The following is an 18,915-nucleotide window of genomic DNA, read 5'->3' on the forward strand; positions in this document are numbered from 1 at the left end:
TAGCTAGACTAAGTAACGACTATTGTAACTACAAAGTATATACCTTAAAAAAAATAAAAAATAGCGCGCACAAAATCATTGCATCCCTACATACTTTACTATCAGTAAAAATATAATACTAAGTAAGATAAACGAAATGAAACAATTACGATACAATTGCTGCGAGTTTCTAAATTTTTTTTTTGTTTGTTTATTAATAAGATTGTTGTGGCTTTACTAATCACGTTGAATCAATGAATTAAGTTAAATCCTCTGTTTATTCTCCAACCGCTATAAGGATTTCCTGGGTTTCTGCGGAGTGTGTTTGGTGGTTTCATAAAACTTTTCGTGAGAGTGCCCTCTGGCCTTCGGAGCAGATGTACTACTTATCACATAATACCTCATTCACACTCGTAGCGACTTTGTGCTGCCTGTCCCTCTGGCTGGTGACCTGATGCAAATGCAGGTCTTTGTAGGTTCATAGCACAGAGGATACAACAGCCTCTGAGCGAGCTGAGAGGATCTGAGTGACCTGAGGATCATGTGAGCTCTACTGGTGCTCCTATTGGCTGTCACTCAAGAAAGTCGCTCATAAATTGCATAAAGTTGAAGGATTTTAAGCTGTCGCATCGCTCGACACGCCCACCTGGTCGTCAACAGTTGCTTTCGCTCGCATAAATGGAGGTCGCCGGAAGTTGCTCACTCTTCGTTAAAATGAGCGGTCGCTTGTCACTTTAGTGCAGTGAGTCGCTTGCTGTGTGAATGAGGCTTAAGAGTACCATTCTCACGAGATGTAGAAGACAATCACAGCTTTTGCTAAAATCGCAAATGCAATTTTATGTCAATTTATCGTTCAGCCCTAGTATTTACACAGATTTCATATAGATGCCAGTCATGATTATTTACCTGTAAGTGTGGCCATGAGGCTTCCAGCGTGGGCTCGTCTTCCTCTGGGTCAAACTCGTTACTGTCACTGGGCGGAAGAGTCCGAAAAATATTATAGGACACCTGTGGAAAGAAAAAAAACAAATTATTAAAATGATAGTTTACCAAAAAATGTTATTTGTGAGGATTTACTCCCACTCTACTTGTTTTAAACATTTGTCTCTTCTGATAAACACAAATAAGATATGCAGAAGAATGTTGGGACGTTGATAATAAACTAATTTCTTTCTGTATGAAACGTCAAACAGACACAGTTGCTCCTGAGTCCTGTCAAACCTCCACTAGTTTTTCCTCCATTTCGTGGGTCCAAATAAACTGAAAAAGAGCGCTTTTAACTTCTCCCCCAGCCTCCCGCTGGCCTGCAGCAGGTACATACACGTACACACAAGTGAAAGCTGCTCTCTCATTGGCTGTAGGTGATCGCTGAAGTTATTTTCAGTCAAAACTCAATTCACACTGCATGATTTGAATCGCCGAATACGCCAAATATCTCGTAGGCATCGGCGACTCATCGGCTCATCGACTCATCTCTCAGATTGCGTCTTTGAAAGTTCATACTGTGTGATTGTCACTCACGTGCATGAGCAGCGATTTGCCTGTGATTTCAGGCATTTGTCGGCGATTTCTCAAAATCGGGGTTAAAATCACGCAGTATGAACTCGGCGTTAGGATGTTATTATTTATGCGGTGATTTGACCAACTGATTTGTATATACTTTTGTACTATGTATATACGTATTTATGCATGTATACTACTTTCCCCTTTTTTATTTTGTTATGTTATGTTATATGTATGTTATGTTTTTTGGATGTTGTGAAAGTCATGTTTTGTTTTCTGGTGTTATGATGTGATTGTGATTAATTGTGGGGCCCCCTTGAAAATAAGATGGGTACATCTCAAATGGTTAATCCCAATGAATAACTATAAAAAATATCTTCCTTTGTGTTCAAAAGATTAAGTTGGAGTAAAGGAAATTTTCATTTATGAGTGAACTCTCCCTTTTTAATAGGGACATACACTAGACGATCACAGAAAAAACAACCTTCTAACCTCATGTTGCACTGCTTTATCAATAAATCTCACCATTTTGACCACCTCAGGGTAGGTCTGCTCGGTCAGGTAACCGCGGCTGAGTGTGACGTAGTCCACCAGCTCATTAAGGGTGGAACGTTTATACTCTTTCATTTTGAGGTCAGACAGAGTATCCATGAAGTCAAACAGAGTACAGCACTGCTGCAGCTTCTTGAGGAACAGCTCCGGTTGCTCCTGCGCAGAAACATCTAGACAGAAACAAAGAAAGGGTTAATGCCAAACAGCACTAAAATTCCACAAATGTTTTACATCAATTTCCTTGACTTTCCTAATATAATCTGTCTCACGTTTCTGGACTGTTGGAAGCCTGAAATACTTCACATATTAGCTTGGAGGTCCATCTGGCATTTGACCTCTTAATATTACAACTGACAGGGCTTGAGTTTGAAAAGCCATTCAAGACATAGTAATACATGTGCCACAACCAGCCAATTTACAGAGGTGTGTTCATGTAGTCTGCATGTTTACTCAAGGTTCTGCAGGTTTTACCAAGTTAAATTTAAGACATTTAAGAACATTAAGGCCATCATGAATGAAATTTTAGACTTATACAGAGTTAAACGCTAAGGAAGTTTTCAAATGGCTCAGATAGAAAAGATTTTATTTACCCTATAAAAACATTATCATTTAATACATTTAAAAATACAATAATAATTTTACAATAAAATACAATAAAAACATCACATATTTTACATATTTCTTAGCAAATTTTTTTCAATACCGTGTAAAAAGAAGCAAGCTCTGATTGTATGCATACACTTTTTCATAAAATTTTAAAGAAAGTTTTAAAAACTAAAGTATAAACTAAATCTGTGCACATCAATTTGTCCAGGGTGCGTTTCCGAAAACCATCATTAGCCAACTAAGGTCGCAAGTTCCGTCTTTACAAACATGGTACAATCGCAAACTTGTACTGTACATTTGCAACTACACCTCTGGAGCTGTAGTTAGAAACATAGTTCCTGGCTGTGTTCTATTCCCAGTTATTCCCCCTATGCCCTATTCAATAACAACGTTCCAACATTTAAACTTGGAATGATAAAAAAAAAAAAAAAAGCATTAAATGTGATGACCACTATTAGGTGTAATTTGCTTTCAAATATTTTTTGATAAATTATTATTATTATTATTATTATTATTACTATTGTTAGTTTTTTTATTTATTTATTTATTTAATTATTTATTTATTTATATTTTTTATTATTATTATTATTACTATTAAGCAGGTTACTAATAAGTAGGAAATGCACCCCAGGTCAATGTCCTCAGCAGTAAATACATGTCGCACTTTTAAACAAATGTTTTTGTAAGGAAAATAATTAAACCATTATGGTATATAGAGTTAAAAATTACATTCCTAAATAAAAAAAAATTAACATTTTATTGAGATGGATTGTAGGTTATTGTACTGCTGAGGACACTGACCTGGATGCTTTACCCAAACAACGACATAACTCGCGACTGAACAATCATAGTACGATGCATCGTTTGAGAAATGATCGATGTAATGACAATTGTATCCCAAAACTGCAGTCTTTCTGTTGCAGATCCATCATTTGAACCATGTTAGTTATAACATAAAACATCCAATTGGCCAGATTGGGTATCTATACATGAACAACAACACAATATTTCAATAAATTTAAAACTTTGCCTAAAATTTAGATTTTGAGATTTAAGACTTAAGACCCCGTGGACACCCTGTTTATGACAGCATTAACCAAACAGAAAGTGCACCCTTTAAGCAAAAACACCACAGTTAACAAATAAAAATGTCATGTTGAAAATGATCATTTATTTGCATACTTTATGGTGGTCAAACATTAGACTAACAAGAGAAAAATGTATTGAATTGCAAAATTCAGTCATAAAAATGCTATTTATTGTATAATGCAGAATATCACAGAAAACCTCATTTTGGGTCAATAAATAAATAAAAAAATACAGGTTAGCGTAGCTTCATTTGCTATACACATTTATTAACAAACCGGCTTTTCTCAACATGCCATCTAACAACACAAAGACATAAATGAACATCTTCTGAAAATCTGTTAACTGAATACAAAAAAGCCTATATATTATGGCACAACAGAATGAACAGAATGTTCATAATAATTATGATTTAATTATAAATATATTCATAAATTCATAAATGTAATTATTTAATAATAAGCTTTTTCCCCCTCACAATTTTAGAAAGAAATTAAGGATTAAAAAAAATCCTATCGATAATATTTTATTATGGATTAATACAATTGTAAAATTGTAATCGTTTATGCACATTTTTTATTCTATTGATTTAATTATTTTAATTTATTGGACAAAAGTTTTTTACTGCTGAAGTTTATTTAAAACCCTTAAAACAGAACAGTAGAAATTAACATGCAAATATAAAACATTTTATATTTCTATACTGACACAATTATGGATAACGTGACAAGCTACATTTCTTAAATTACTTACATTCATCACAAAATAATCCCAGCAATAAAAATATTGAAAATGTCACATCTTTTTTTTTTTTTTTTACTATATATCCATACTATTCTTTTGAAATGTACATCATTTTTTAATAACAATAAGGCTACCTAATCTCACCTTGAAAATAAATATTTTCTTTCTCTCAAAGTCTCACAAAGACAGGTTTTTCTGCATTCAGCGTGTTGCCTTGTTATTATAGCATAGCAATCCTTATCAACTCTATCTGACCAACTAAAAAAACTCAAAGCGCTGTGACATCAGCAGTCGTTATCTTCATCTGACCAAGTAAACCGAGCTTACCTTTCAGCAGAGGCAGCGCCACCAGCTCTATGGGCTTGTCCTGAGATCTGAACTGGGATGAGCTCTGCGCTCGCTTCTGCCGGGCTTTCCTGACAGACTTCCTGGAGAAGCCGTCCACCTTGTCCACCGACGGGGCTGTGGTGGCTGCTGAAGACATAGCCCTGTGCCAGAACGGAAAACAGACCGTCATTGATAAAAGAAGAATATCTTGTGCAAAAACGAGAAACTTATGGTAACCTCCCTTCATTTTTAATTTAACTGGACAAAACCCAATGAGTGGCAAAAAGACGGCATGAAAAAAGTATTTAATGCAGCCCACTGAACGCACTGACTTCACACATTTCCACTTCATATTCAATTAAATATGACACCTATCCTGATGAAAGACTACTCGACTCCCATTAGTATGTAAAAAGAGAAGTATGTCCACATTAACACAATATATGTCTACCAGTACTAGAGCTCGACTTGATTAAAATAAATGAAGTAAACACACACCATCTACAATCTATGATTAGTTATTGAACATCAATGCTGAACAACTGAAATTAAAACACAAATTGCCTAAAATGCGACTCTCTGCACCTGCCACTGTCGTCACCGATATCAAACCGACCAATTACAAAGCTTGTGCTACACGTCGTTGTGACATGTAAGCACATTTTTTTGAGAGGTGTGAAGGAACGCAAAGGCTGCGCCGGACTGTACTCGTGCCCTTGGCAGAAGTATAATATCATAATAACGTAGTAAGTATAAATCATAATATAGCAAGTATAATTCAGCCTTAGAGAGGAGTCACGTGACTCCTCACACGGTAGGGAAAGTATCTGAAAAAAAATTTACATGAAAAAGTTTGATCAATTATAGGCTTTGAATGTCGATTTCGATGAATCACAAAGCCCTAACCAGTACTTTATATTCCACATCCACTAAACACTTTGCCATCTAACAACTAAAAAAGCTGGCCAAATGACAACAACAACCTGACACATGTCATGTAGTACATCCAGATTACATTCATACGACACATACAGCACTGAGGAATCCGGTAAATAACTGGAGGCAAATGCAGATCTACACAGAAACCAAATGATAAAGATGCTCTGAATACAACAAAACAATGTGCAGTTTCAAGTCATGGAAAAACACAGACATGCGTTGCCTTCCTTCTAGCCTTAATATCCAGATAGCATCATCGAGCACGTTAACATGCACATAATAAGTGAAGAACTATCAAAAATCTGATTATTTCAGAAACTGGTTCATGTTTACATGCAAATTAGTAAATCAGCTATGTAGAAAACGGGCGAGATTGCAAAATTTGATGGATCGTTCACAGGCAGTGAGAGTTCAAATATTAGAGTGTGCAGCTTGAAAATGTCAGCGGTAAATCTGTCAGAAGATGTGCTGTTGTTTTACTACTTTACGGTACTTGCAAATGCACTCCACAATAAAAATAATAATACTTTGTTTTAATGATTCTGCATTTGTGCTTTATGAAGTCATGAAACCATTGTGTATGAAATATTACTGCTTTCTCTAAATTGACAATATTCTGCAATGTGAAAATAAGCTCTTTTCTGTGATTAAGAACTAGAAATAATTGACAGAAACTGGTCAAATTAGTTGCTCTACAAACACGTGTCATTATTATGGCTGCACAATATATTGTTTCAGCTTCGATATCACATTGTGATCATTCGCAATAGTCACATCGCGAATAGACGCAATGTCGAGTCTGGATTATAATTTACCATTTTGCAAGTGTTTTTGAGGCCTGTGACTGTGTGCGGGGTTTAAAAACATTCAGGCATAAGTAACTGTAAAAGTTTGTAAATTTGACAAATTAACGATAACTTTGGACTGAGGGATTTTTTTACATTTAATTATTCAATTATATACCTGAATACAGATCGACTCCTCTGAAAACAATAAAGCACGGTTTATTTATTTGGTATCTTTTTTTTTATTGAATTGATCTACACTTGTAGATAGTTTTTTACATTTCATGAATATGCACTCCCCTATACAAAATCATCCCAACCAATCTAAAATTAGAAATTCTTTCCAGAATCTAAATAGTTATTCAACAAATCTAGTGAAATTGTATTCCTAATCACAATATAAATTGCAGAATAAAAAACAAATTGCAATGAGATTTTTCTAATATCGTGAAGCCCTTGTGCTTATGACAATACATAAATACAGCATAATTACAAAATACCAGTTTGCAAAATTAAGTAACACACTGTATTTTTATGGCTAAAAATCTATGGAAGTGGATGTAGACTGGAAGTGTTCAGCCAATAATGTTCGAATGGCTGCGCCCACTTATGTGAAGAATTAGGCCAATAGAAGCTCATGCTCAATGCATGTCTTCAGTAAGAATGGTGGGTAAAAATGTGCACATGAATTAACTGCTTGAATTCCGATAAAGGAGTTTGCATGCAATGCAAAATCTGGGAACTGATGCATTTTTAGCTAGAATGATAGTAAGATTATATTGTATTTGACAGTAATATCAAACCACAAGTGTACGTGTAATTTTTTTTATCTGATCACTATATCTTTGTTTTTGCAGATCGTATGATATGTAGTGATAAGGGGTGTAACTGTACATGTACGAATCCCGAACCATCATGGTAAAATGTGACACAGTTCAGTTCATGTACTCAAATACAACAGTGAATAGTCAGATCACACGTGCAAGTCACCAGAGATACCCAAAATAGGCCACAGCAGTGCAACAACTATGAGGCCATTTGCAGAGAATGCATCTTTGCATCTGAAAATGTGAAATGCAGAGCTCAGGAATAGTTTTAATTAAGTTCAGTTCTGTACCTGATTGTGACAAAACACTGCCGTAAACAGGAAAACAGCAAGCACTTGTGATTTGTTAGTCATTCCTGTTGTACCAAACCTAAATCAAATCCTTACACCAAAATAAAGGTACGTACTGAACCGTGACTTCTGTGTACCGTTACACCCACTTGTACAGAGAATTCATGCCTTTTTAATCGAAGTAACAGCAGTGTCCAGCTGTGAAAGATGTAGACTGTAAAACATACTAGCAGAGTTTGAAGGGGCATACAGCTATTCTATCCAATTTTGCCCCCTTAAAAAAAGGTTGTGCAAACTATTAGCTAATCATACCAGTTGATGTTTACTTGAGTTCTACTTCGTAGTCCACCATGCCTATTCAAACGGTGTTCTAAATGACCCTCAGAAAATAGTCAAAAATAAACAAAAAAAAAAGCTCTTTGAGAAAAAATGCTTGCACTAAATGTAAGATTGCATGAAATTAAAAAGTTTAATGATGTTTATTTTGCTCACTTCACTTTGGTTCGTCCACTGAAAATAACAACAACAACTTTGTTTTGGTAAATTTAAGATATTTGTTGCTGCTCTGGAAAGGCAGTGCTTCTCTGATAAAGTCAGTTTGATGGCTTGGGCAAAATATACTTGGGCATACCCCTCCAACCAAAAGGTTGTTTTCAATCACGTGGTTCTGATGACGCACGAAATTCAGATGGAGGGCAGAAAGTTAAAAAAAACTAAATGGGAGAAAGCGAGTTATACCATATTTCAAAGGAGAATATGAGATAAAAATCGAAAAATTATCACATATGTTGGGCATGATTCTCATATCATGAAGAGGGTCGAGTTTTCCACTAAACTAAAATATTTTTGCCAGTCATCGTGATACTGTATAATCGATTATGTAACATGACAAATACTATAGTTCTTACTATACTGTTTGGAAGCATACTATAGATAATTACTTTAATTAAACTGTTGTAGTAATTATATTGTTGCTGTGGTACAACACAACTGTAGGAATAAACAAATTATCCAATAGGCTTCAGTTTTCTTCGCTGTAATTATACACCATTACACTTCACCGAAGTTTACTCTAACGTTATTCATTAAAGTTTAACATACTATAGTATTCTGTAGCATTCATTAACAAGGAGTTGTACACATTATACACTTTGCTATGTGGTTCAAAAACAAGTTTATTATAAATTACTACAACATTAGTTTTTTCCCTATGCGGTTATCTTCCAGGGATCAGAAAAAAACAGATGAAAGCATACAAAAGCATGGACGCACAGTCTACAATATATTATTTTAATTATTATTTATTTTATTTTATTTTTGCAAGGAGGAATGAGCTTAATGAATCTACCATCAACAAACGTTCATTGCTGCTGTGCATCTCGATGTTCACGTTAAAGTTGTTTATTCTGCTGAAACGCCAGTAAAGACGTTGAATATTCCAAAACAAGACAGAGATTTCATTGCAGCGACTACAAGCAGTGTATGTTATTGATATTCTCCTGGATTCCTGATTTTTACATAACACATAATCATATTTATACACATGGCTAGGCCTGCATATAATCTTTATTAGTGCTGTCAAAGGAATTAACACGTTCAAAACAAGTTTGTACACAAAGATGTATTGAAAAAAATGTTTATTACATGCCGCCTTTTCTTAAGTTTTTTTAGCCACTTTCTTGATCTTTCTCCCCTTTATGAACAAAAACTTTTGGAAGTCCATAAAAGCTGTTTGGCCTTTTTTTGGCAGATTTAAGCTATTATAAACAACATAAAACAGAAACATTTTGATGTTCTTATAGTGATTCCTACGTAGAAAAACCACTTCCTGCCTTCCATCTGAATTTTGCGCATTATCGATGATGTCATGTGAAAACAACCTATAGTTTGCAGCAAAAAAGAAAAGAATAAGGACACAGAAATAAAACCTCACTCCCTACTAAACATTTAGGGCCCTATCATACACCCGGCGCAGTGTGGCGCAAGGCGCGGCGCAATAATCTTTTGGTAGTTTCAGCTTGGCGCAAAAGTCGTTTTGAGCCATTGCGCTACGCTGTTTAAATAGCAAATGCATTAGCGCTCATATGTGCGTCCATAGGCGTTCTGGTCTAAAAAGGAAGGCGTTCTGAGGCGGACCGCTGTCGCGTTGCTATTTTGAGAAACTATAATAGATTTTTCATTAGACCAAAACTAACCCGGTCTAAACTCTGGCGCAGAGTTGCGCCTCGCTTACGCACTGCTTAATACCCACAAGAGAGCAATAGGCAAATATCTTTACATATGAAAAAAATTAAATACTATGTGTGTGTATATATATATATATATATATATATATATATATATATATATATATATATATATATATATATATATATAGGATATAATGAGAATAGATATAGGATATAAATATAAAGGATTAAAATATTACAAAACATTATTTTCTAGCCTACATAAATATGAAAAATCACTGCTTTTATGTCTTCTTCATCTCGGGAGGCTTTTTCAGTTCATTCATAACAATTTGCTTTTGTATAATGTAATTATTATTGGCAGTATTATTTATTATATCCATATTTATATTTGTTTTATAAAAAACAAGCTTAGATTTGCCCACCTGCCAGGTTTTAGACCATATGGGGCAACGCATGCGTTTTAGGATATAACTCAGGTTTTTGAGCTAATTTTGTTATTATTGTTCATTTATTCGTTTGCTGGAAATCATAACTGAATTTAGAAATAGTTTTGAAATTAATATTTGTGCTCAACAAACAAAATTATTTATTTATAGACTAATTGATGTACGTGCGTAAAGGTTTCCCTATCCAAGAGCGAATGTGAAAGTAGTTCCATTATCTCTCATTCTCACGCAGTAGATGCTCTGTTTAACAGTTTTCTGTTAAAAAACTGTTAACGGTTTGCTAGTGAAATACTCAGTTTTTCCACTAAGACTTACTTTACGTCCTGTAAATAGCGAATGCGCTCTTGGCGCGATGCACCTGGCTCTTAAAGGGAATGGGAGATGAGACTCTAGATGGTTTATTCTTAAAACACACCTATAAGTCATTAAGAAAATAAACTCAACCCTTTTAGACCATGCGCCATGGCGCAAAGCAGGTTTTCCCGTCTTTAAATTAGCAAAAACGCGTTCTGACATGCCCTGAAAGCGTTTGCGCCCTGCGTTTTGTGCATGGACCGTCAAAACAGAGCCCTCAGTGTCAGATGGATAAAAAGTCTGCAGCAATTTCCAGTTCACACAGACTTAAAGATAAACTTAGGCCTAATAGACAGAAAGCATCAGGATTTGTGCCCACTTCATTAGTTACTGCATTTCAACAAGCAGTTTTAAGAACAGCGTTTATAATATATGCCTTTAAGAGTCTTAAATATCTCATGCCTACAAATCAGACTCTTGGCTTTAAAGAACAGCCAAAAAATGAATCTAAAAAACAAAAGCAATTGAGCAGCCTAAGGAGAAGCATTTTAAGGACACCTTTTAAATTCCAAGTCTTTTGTGAATTAAAATATCTTACCACCCACTTGAACCCTTAACTTGTAGTTGTTTTGGTCTGCTAGTAAACAACAGTGGGGCATCACAGGCTAAATTGTACTTAAGCTGAGCAGTGGGATCGGTGTCCCTGAAGCTTCTCGGCCTTACGTAAGGAAGGGCTCAAAACATACACCCACAGGACTGCCATGCACTGGGATTACCGTGGGCTGGATGGGACAGGAAGTGATCAGGCTTTAGCACTCCTCCCAGGCAGAACAGGAAGTGGAGGAGTGGCAGGAGGAGGTGGGGACTTCACACTGTACACGTGCCCAGCAATGTAGGACATATCTCCTCTAGAAAACGGAGGAGTGGAGTGTAACACTGAATAAAAAGAGGAGCTATTAACAAAACTTCATTCTATAAAACAAGAATTGCTGTATTGAAACAATGTTTTTAAAAGCTGATGATTCATTATATGAGCATAGTGGGTGAATAATGCAGTGTGTTAAACTGAACACTCTTATCTGTGTATCATGTGATGGCCCTTTTTATCAGATGATGTATAATTGTGTAAAGAAAAATAAAGTGTAAAGAGGAGTCAAAGCATTGGGAATCCATCAAAAACACAAATAAAGATCTGTTTTGATGCCTCTAAGCTGGGATGGGCAACACTGCGACAAGAAAACCTTTTTTTCAGGGTCACATTTTGTGATATCATGTACTGTTTTAGGTTTATGTCTTTGGTCTGTGTTGTGTTCACAATTGTGCAACAGTGCTTGTTTAAAAGCAGACAGAGACATCTTTTCTGAGGTCTGCTTGTTTGGAGTACACCAAGGTTCAGACAGCAACATTCAGATGTTTTCAAATGAACCAAACTAACAGAGCAAGCACTCTAGAAGTATGTAATCATTCTCAAATGCATATCTTGTAAACAAACCGGCCAGAAATTATACCAACTTTCATACATCTGACAATAATAAAACTTTGTAACAGATAATGAAGGTAAAAAGTTTAATCAAATGTATAAAAAAACATTTAAAATTAAACTTGAGAGTTTAGATTTGTTTTTCCAAGTCAAAAAGATCATAGTGTAGAGCAGTGCACTCACATTATCCCATGGTTATCAAGCGGTGACCCATTATTATATATACACATCTACATATATCCACAACATACACACAAATATATATTATATCTCAATCACCTCACTTTACTTACCCTGGTCTCCCAAAACAATAACAGTTATTATTTTTTCTGTTATGCTTTATTGGATGTCTTCTAAAAAATTTCTCTTTTTATAAATGAAACTTTGTTGATTCAGCCACAGCTCATCCTCCTGTGTGCTAGCCTTAGAGAAACCATCGTGTTCAGCAGGGTGACACCAGTTTAAATGATTTATTAAGTTACTTTTGTGCATATAAGCATGTCATCGTTTTTCTGGCTGGTTGATCCAGTCTGAAATAATGCCAAACAGCAGACATACTGCTAGCACATTTTCATTTCTCCTTCATTGCTTCAAATAGTGGCTACCTGTGGCAACACAGCACAACAACTTGTGTTTACTTTCTGAGCAGCAAAGAATTGAATTCCAGATTGCGTTAAGCGATATAAGGCAACAGGTGTTTTTTTTTTAAATAGATTAAATGGTTTATGGGTTCAAGTGCTCAACATTGATGTCAGATTTTTTGAGGTATTAATATCATTTCTAATTCCAGTATCAGAAATGTAGTAACTTTACATTTTCTTAAAGCCAACGTGTCTAAAATATTTGGTTTATTTTGAACAGCACCTGCTCGGGCTGCACAATATATCATCTTTAGCATCAATATCGCAATGTACACATCCGCAATAATCACATCATAAAGATACACAATGTGGAGTCTGAGTTATAGTTGAACAGGAGCTACAGAGTTGTATTTATACGATTTATGCAAAAACCTGTAACTCTAATTTTGGTCTTGTTTCTAGGCCAAATATCTACATTTCATTTCAAATCAAGATCATTTCACTTAGTCCACTGACAGATAATTTAGCTTGTTTTAAGGAAAAACTCTTCATTTTGTACCTGAATACAGTTAGACACCCCAGAAAAATGTCAAATAGTGCTATTTGAACTATATTATGACACTGTATTCATATCGCAATATTTAATAAATAAAAAAATTATAATAAAAAAAAAATAAAAATAAAAAAATAAATAAAAAAAAAATCACAGAACAAGAAAACCCTTGCAATATCAGGTTTTCCCCCATATCGTTCAGGCCTAGCACCAGCCATGAAGCCCTGTGCTCATAAAAGTGGCAGTACTTTGTGGACGAGCGCATCTTGAAATCAGCCTCTCCACTGTAACAAAAAACAGCACAATCCATTTGTGTTTTACTGCTTTTTGAAGGTCTCCCATTGAAACAAAATATCACGCATCACATCAGAAATGCCATTTAAAATAATGAATTTTCTTCTAATGCACATGAACAGTGTCTGAAAGAAGCATCAACAACTTTTACACGTCTTTCAAAGTCAAAGACATGCATCACAACAACCCTCCGCAAACCACTCAGAATGCTGAGAAACACTGGTGTATAAAGCAAGTCGTTCATATTAACCATGAATTATAAGGCTGACTAATTCATTTAATCTGCACTAATATTATGATATCATTAAAGAAGATTTTTAAACTCTAAAGTTGATTTGCAGTTACACTGGGGACACACAAAAGTAAAGCAGTCTGAAGAGAAAGCATTATTTATTACAAATTTCATCTGTAGCATAAAAAAGCCAATTTGCATATCCAGGGTAATGAAATTTCTATCAAACAATGTTCGCTTTTCATTTGGACTGCTTTGAAAAGCAAAGAGCAAAAAAATCACATCTTGAGGCTGTAAAGGAAGCCACTTTTTGTTATTCATATTTAACTTTAGCATTAGGAAGTTTTGCACACATTTTCAACCTGATTAATTTTAATTATTTAAGGTAATTAATTTTAAAATATTTAAAATGAATTAGGTAAACTGCTAAAAACTAAGCTAATTAAACAAAATTTTTAACTAGAAAAGTAAATACAGGTGTTAAAAGTAATTGTTTCTTTGCACCGCAACCCAAACATGTACAATTTGGTATCGGTTTAGTATTAATCATAACCGACTGACGTCATTTATCACATATGGGTTATATGGCGGTAGCTAGCTATGGCAAGAGTTGGAGACGGCAAGTAATTAATACACCCCAACTACTTAAAAAGCAGATAACAGTGCACAATTCACTACTTGTGAGTTTGCTGGACAGTCTTTCACTGACAGGGAAGTACATCAGAACCCAACTATGGAGAAAATGAAAGCTGAACTCTCTCTAATTCTTTGTGACCGCTTTGACCTGCTGGCATGTTCGTGAGGTTTCATCTCCTCTTTCAGCTCTTACAACAATAACGCTGTGGATCCAGACATGAGCGTGTCTGCAGAGAGAGTTTTCTCCACCGCGTCGCTGTCTATAATGGATTAGCTGATTCCCATGGCCATTTAATATAGTTATGAACCCACACTGGTCTCACGGTTCGGTTACAATTATGTATCCAGAAGCATCGCTGTAACAGTCGAGAGGATAGGAAAAGTCATGCCAACAGGTCAGAGGGCCACAGTAGGAGAGAGAAATGGAGTTTAGTTTCATTTTCTCAATCGAAGTGAAAAAGGGGCTTCTGCTGTTCAGTGGCAGTGAAAGACTGTCCAGCAAACTCACAAGCAGTGAATTGTGTGCAGTTTCTGCATTTTTAAGTTGTTGGGAGTGTTTTAATTACTCACGCTCGACTCCCTCACCACAATAGGCTATTGCGACATAGCGTATATAAGATAAATTACATCAGTACGTAATAACCGGTTATCATCTATTACTGAACAGATACCGAACTGTCCTTGTCTGCATTGCACCAAAGAAACAAGTAATTTCGACACCCCTACCATTTAACATCAGTGTCCATATCACTGTTCGTGAAGCAGCACCAGAGCCGCACTGCCCATTAGAGCCAATCACAGCCTTTTTTGTTGAACGTGTGATCAATCATAGGCGTTTAAGGACTCAAAAGCGGGATAATATTTACATTTGTTTATTTGCTGTATATGCTCGTGCTGTTCTATGCACTTTATTTTTGTTCTATACACAGAAAAAGTGTTTTCTTGGAGCAGGTCAAATTAAAGGTACAGTACATATATCTGACTGCTTGGATTAAAAAGACATAATTCTATTACAATTTTCAACAATGTCCTGATCCGATCACGTGAACGGACGTTACCTCGTGATCAGTACTCATGTGTACATATGCATTCATATACATATTCTCATTATATTTGAACACATCTATAGTTTCGCGGTGGCACAGAGTTAGACCTCTTTCTTGACTTCACACAGAAACAGTAACTCATGCAGCATGACATCACTTTGGTGCAGTATTGGTTAGATGCCTGCAAAGTAGAACGCGGAAGCAGCTTGGAGTGGTAAGCGCTAGTGTGTCTGGTCTGGAGGTATTGTAAAGTTCATGATGACAACATTGCCATAGCAAACTGTGAGATATGTAAACTTGGGATTGCCTGCCGGGTATTTTAAGTAGAGGTGCTATTTGTGTTATATTAGATTTTCTTTATATTTACTGTTGCACTAAAGTCTAAAAAGTGAAGATTTTGTTATTTATTACGTGATTGTTTAAGCTACCTCACAGGCGTGCTCTGTTAAAGCTGTTGAATGTTAAAATAAAGTGAATTAAATTAAAAAAAAGGAACATCCTGGATCTGTTTCTTTTATCTTCTTTATTCTTTATGTATCGGATTGGGTTTCGGTAGATAATCAAAATCAAATAACTCCACCTCAAGGGCAAAAAAACCTGACCAGGACATCCCTAATCACAAATAATATATTAATATATTCATAAATTATACATCTTAATACGAGAATTATTATGTTGCCAAGTAAAATATCAAATTGTTTATGGAAAGCATCATCAATGCACTGTGATTTGACCAAATCGATAGCACGGTAACCTAAACCAAACCGTGAGACCAGTATTAGTTCACACCTCTAAGAGTAAATATGACTGTTTTCATTTTGTGTGGCCAAGTGTAAAATATTTATTATAGCAAGATAAATTTATAGCAAGTATTTATTTATTATTATGGTTATTCATTACACAATGAAATAATATTGTGGGAGTGCTAGTCTTTGTTTAATAATATAAAAAAAAAACATTTGCAATTGGATCATTAGTCAAAAATATCACAATTACATTTTTATTTAAATCATTCAGTCCTATGAACCAGTTCTAGCTGCACAACATGGCTTTTATTAAAAATGTTAACATCCTGATACTCTTCTGACAGGAGCCAGATGAGAGTAACAGACAGCTGATTATTTTCACAGCAGGCACAGATACTGTGCTCTCCTGAGATAATCTACAGGGGGTCTATGGATGTGACCTTCTCTTCTGCCCTGTGTCCCACATTTGGGCCACATCAATTTTAGATCCAGCTTACCCATTATAAATAAACAATTAAAGATGGGGAAACCTAATTAAAAATGACAATTAATAAAATCATTAAAAAAAACACATAAAAATGAATTCCCATTAATGAGATTAGCATTACCAACCACTATAACATAAATTATTCAAAGAAACCCAACGTGTCCGCTCTGTTATTCACTTTCAACAGTCCTAGCATGAACAGGCAGCTTATATATTGCACTAAGAGAGACTCTCTTTTTTGCAAACTCATATAAGATACTTTATACAGCATATAACTTTATTACTGACCTGAACCTTCATGGGCCCATAGTTAATGATCTAGAGCCTTTCTTCTGGATTCCTGCACAGGGTGTTGGCTAACCTAGAGTCCTCACGGTTATGGTTAGTGCATATCAAAGTGCTCTCATTATGACGAAAATCACATCATTATCACTCGAATCCTCCAAAAATGATCAGCAAACATACAGATTAAAAACATCTTATCTGCTAACAAGGAAGGTGCTACACTCAATTAAAAGATGGTGAAAGTAAAGAAGAATAACAACTAGGGATGCAACAATTATGGATTTAGGTTGTACGATTATAGTCTAAAATCAGTAAAAAAAAAAAAAAAAAATCAGTTTCACGATAATTAACTATTCATTGATTTAAAAAAAAAAAAACTACTAGTTTACAAAAATCACATGAAAAGCCTTTTTATTTTAGTGTTATTTATCGCTGCTCAGTAACCAATAAATACAGCACAAAATAATATTAAAAACAAACAGAAGCCCATTTCTCTCGTTGTGCTCCAAAGCAAGTGATTTCTTTTTTTACATTAAAACACAAGTAATAATTTTACACTGAAAATAAATGACAGAACAATAAATAAATTAATATAAATAGAATAAATAAAAAACAGTATTTGTCAAAAGTAGGGCTTGAAATTATCTTTTTTATTTGGTAGCATCGGTGCTCCCAACTTCAAATATTTAGGAGCGCCATAAAAAATTGGGAGCATCCGCCAAAAATGAATGATCACCACTGCAAATTGTATATTAACGGATTTAATGTATCAGAAAACAACATCAATCGGCACTAACAAAAACCAAACAACCATGTAATTAATGCTGTGATGACTTCTTAATTGCGCTATAAATTTAAAATGAATGTTTAATAATTTTAGAATATTAATTGATGATGAAAATGACAATAATACAAACAATGAATTACATTTCTCATTATCATGCCGCCTTGAATGTGCTTGAATGCAAAATATCTGCTATAAAAAGTATAAAAAGGAAAAATAAATCAGCATCAAACAAAAATTAAGCATTGCAATAAATATGCATTTTGCACTATTGTTTTATACGCATGTCAATTTAGTAAACAAATAATATTTCTGTTATAAAACAAATGTTAGTTTAGAATAAATCATTTAATCCAATGCTTAAAGCTGCGAAGCACTCATCAGTAACTGAATAGACAAATAAAAGAAAGAACAGACAGAAAAAAAAGGAAGAAAAGCCTCACTTCTATCCCTCTTTAAAAGTTTTGGTTTCGGTTTGTGTCATTTTGCTTAGTCTCGCTATGTGCCGATTTTCATTTTTCTGTATTGATGGAAAAAAGCAGACGAGTCAGCCGACCTAATTTATGAGCAGCGCAGAGCAGGATTCTCGCAATGACCACTGGCGCAATACCGTTCCTTGTCATGAACCGCAGTTTCAGTTTAAACTTCGTAAAGGCAGCTTCTTTGGCAATGATGTACAGTGCTAGATTTTACGTTTAGTGACCATTTGCGCTGGACGTGCAGTGAATGCAACGTATCGGGATTCAGGCTATTAAACAGCTGATCCACTCCGAGTCTTTCAGCACTATCTCTGAAAAGACGCTCTCAGCTTGCGGATCAACATTCACCACGATCGCTTTCATCTGCCCCATTATTTGTAACTTTAGGTGGGTTAACAAACCTGTGTACTTTTCGTTGAGTCTTCCTCAAACTTCAGGCGTTTGCATTACCCACGGTCACAAAAGCTCCCTGTCATCTGAACTATGTACGCCTGGAAAGCGCGAGCGTGTTGCGTTGCATGCGCGTCCCTCCATTGGAAATAACTAACTAGCCTTAAATAGCCACAGTCACAGTTAATCCAGTGTGCGTGATTATTAGTCTAAGTAGAAATCGCGGAAATTAAAATGAGTACACAGTTGACATAACTTTGTTTCGCTGCAGCAGTTTTGTTCCGTGCAGAAACAGTGTTAAGACACCTTTACGATTAATTGACCGTCACGAATTAAAGCGCGGTAAATATCG

At 35.2% G+C, this 18,915-nt stretch overlaps 1 protein-coding gene across 1 annotated transcript in view; it reads right to left on the reverse strand.

The window, feature by feature from the left end:
• Positions 1-18,915, reverse strand: part of ppp2r5ea (protein phosphatase 2, regulatory subunit B', epsilon isoform a) — a 38,533-nt gene that overhangs the window by 11,814 nt on the left and 7,804 nt on the right. The window contains 3 exon segments of the mRNA NM_194415.2: positions 886-987; positions 2,008-2,204; positions 4,798-4,958. Coding sequence (NP_919396.1) covers positions 886-987; positions 2,008-2,204; positions 4,798-4,954 — 456 coding nt within the window. The 5' untranslated portion in view covers positions 4,955-4,958.

Source organism: Danio rerio, chromosome 20 (genome assembly GCF_049306965.1).
Source record: "Danio rerio strain Tuebingen ecotype United States chromosome 20, GRCz12tu, whole genome shotgun sequence".
Classification (NCBI taxonomy): domain Eukaryota; kingdom Metazoa; phylum Chordata; class Actinopteri; order Cypriniformes; family Danionidae; genus Danio; species Danio rerio.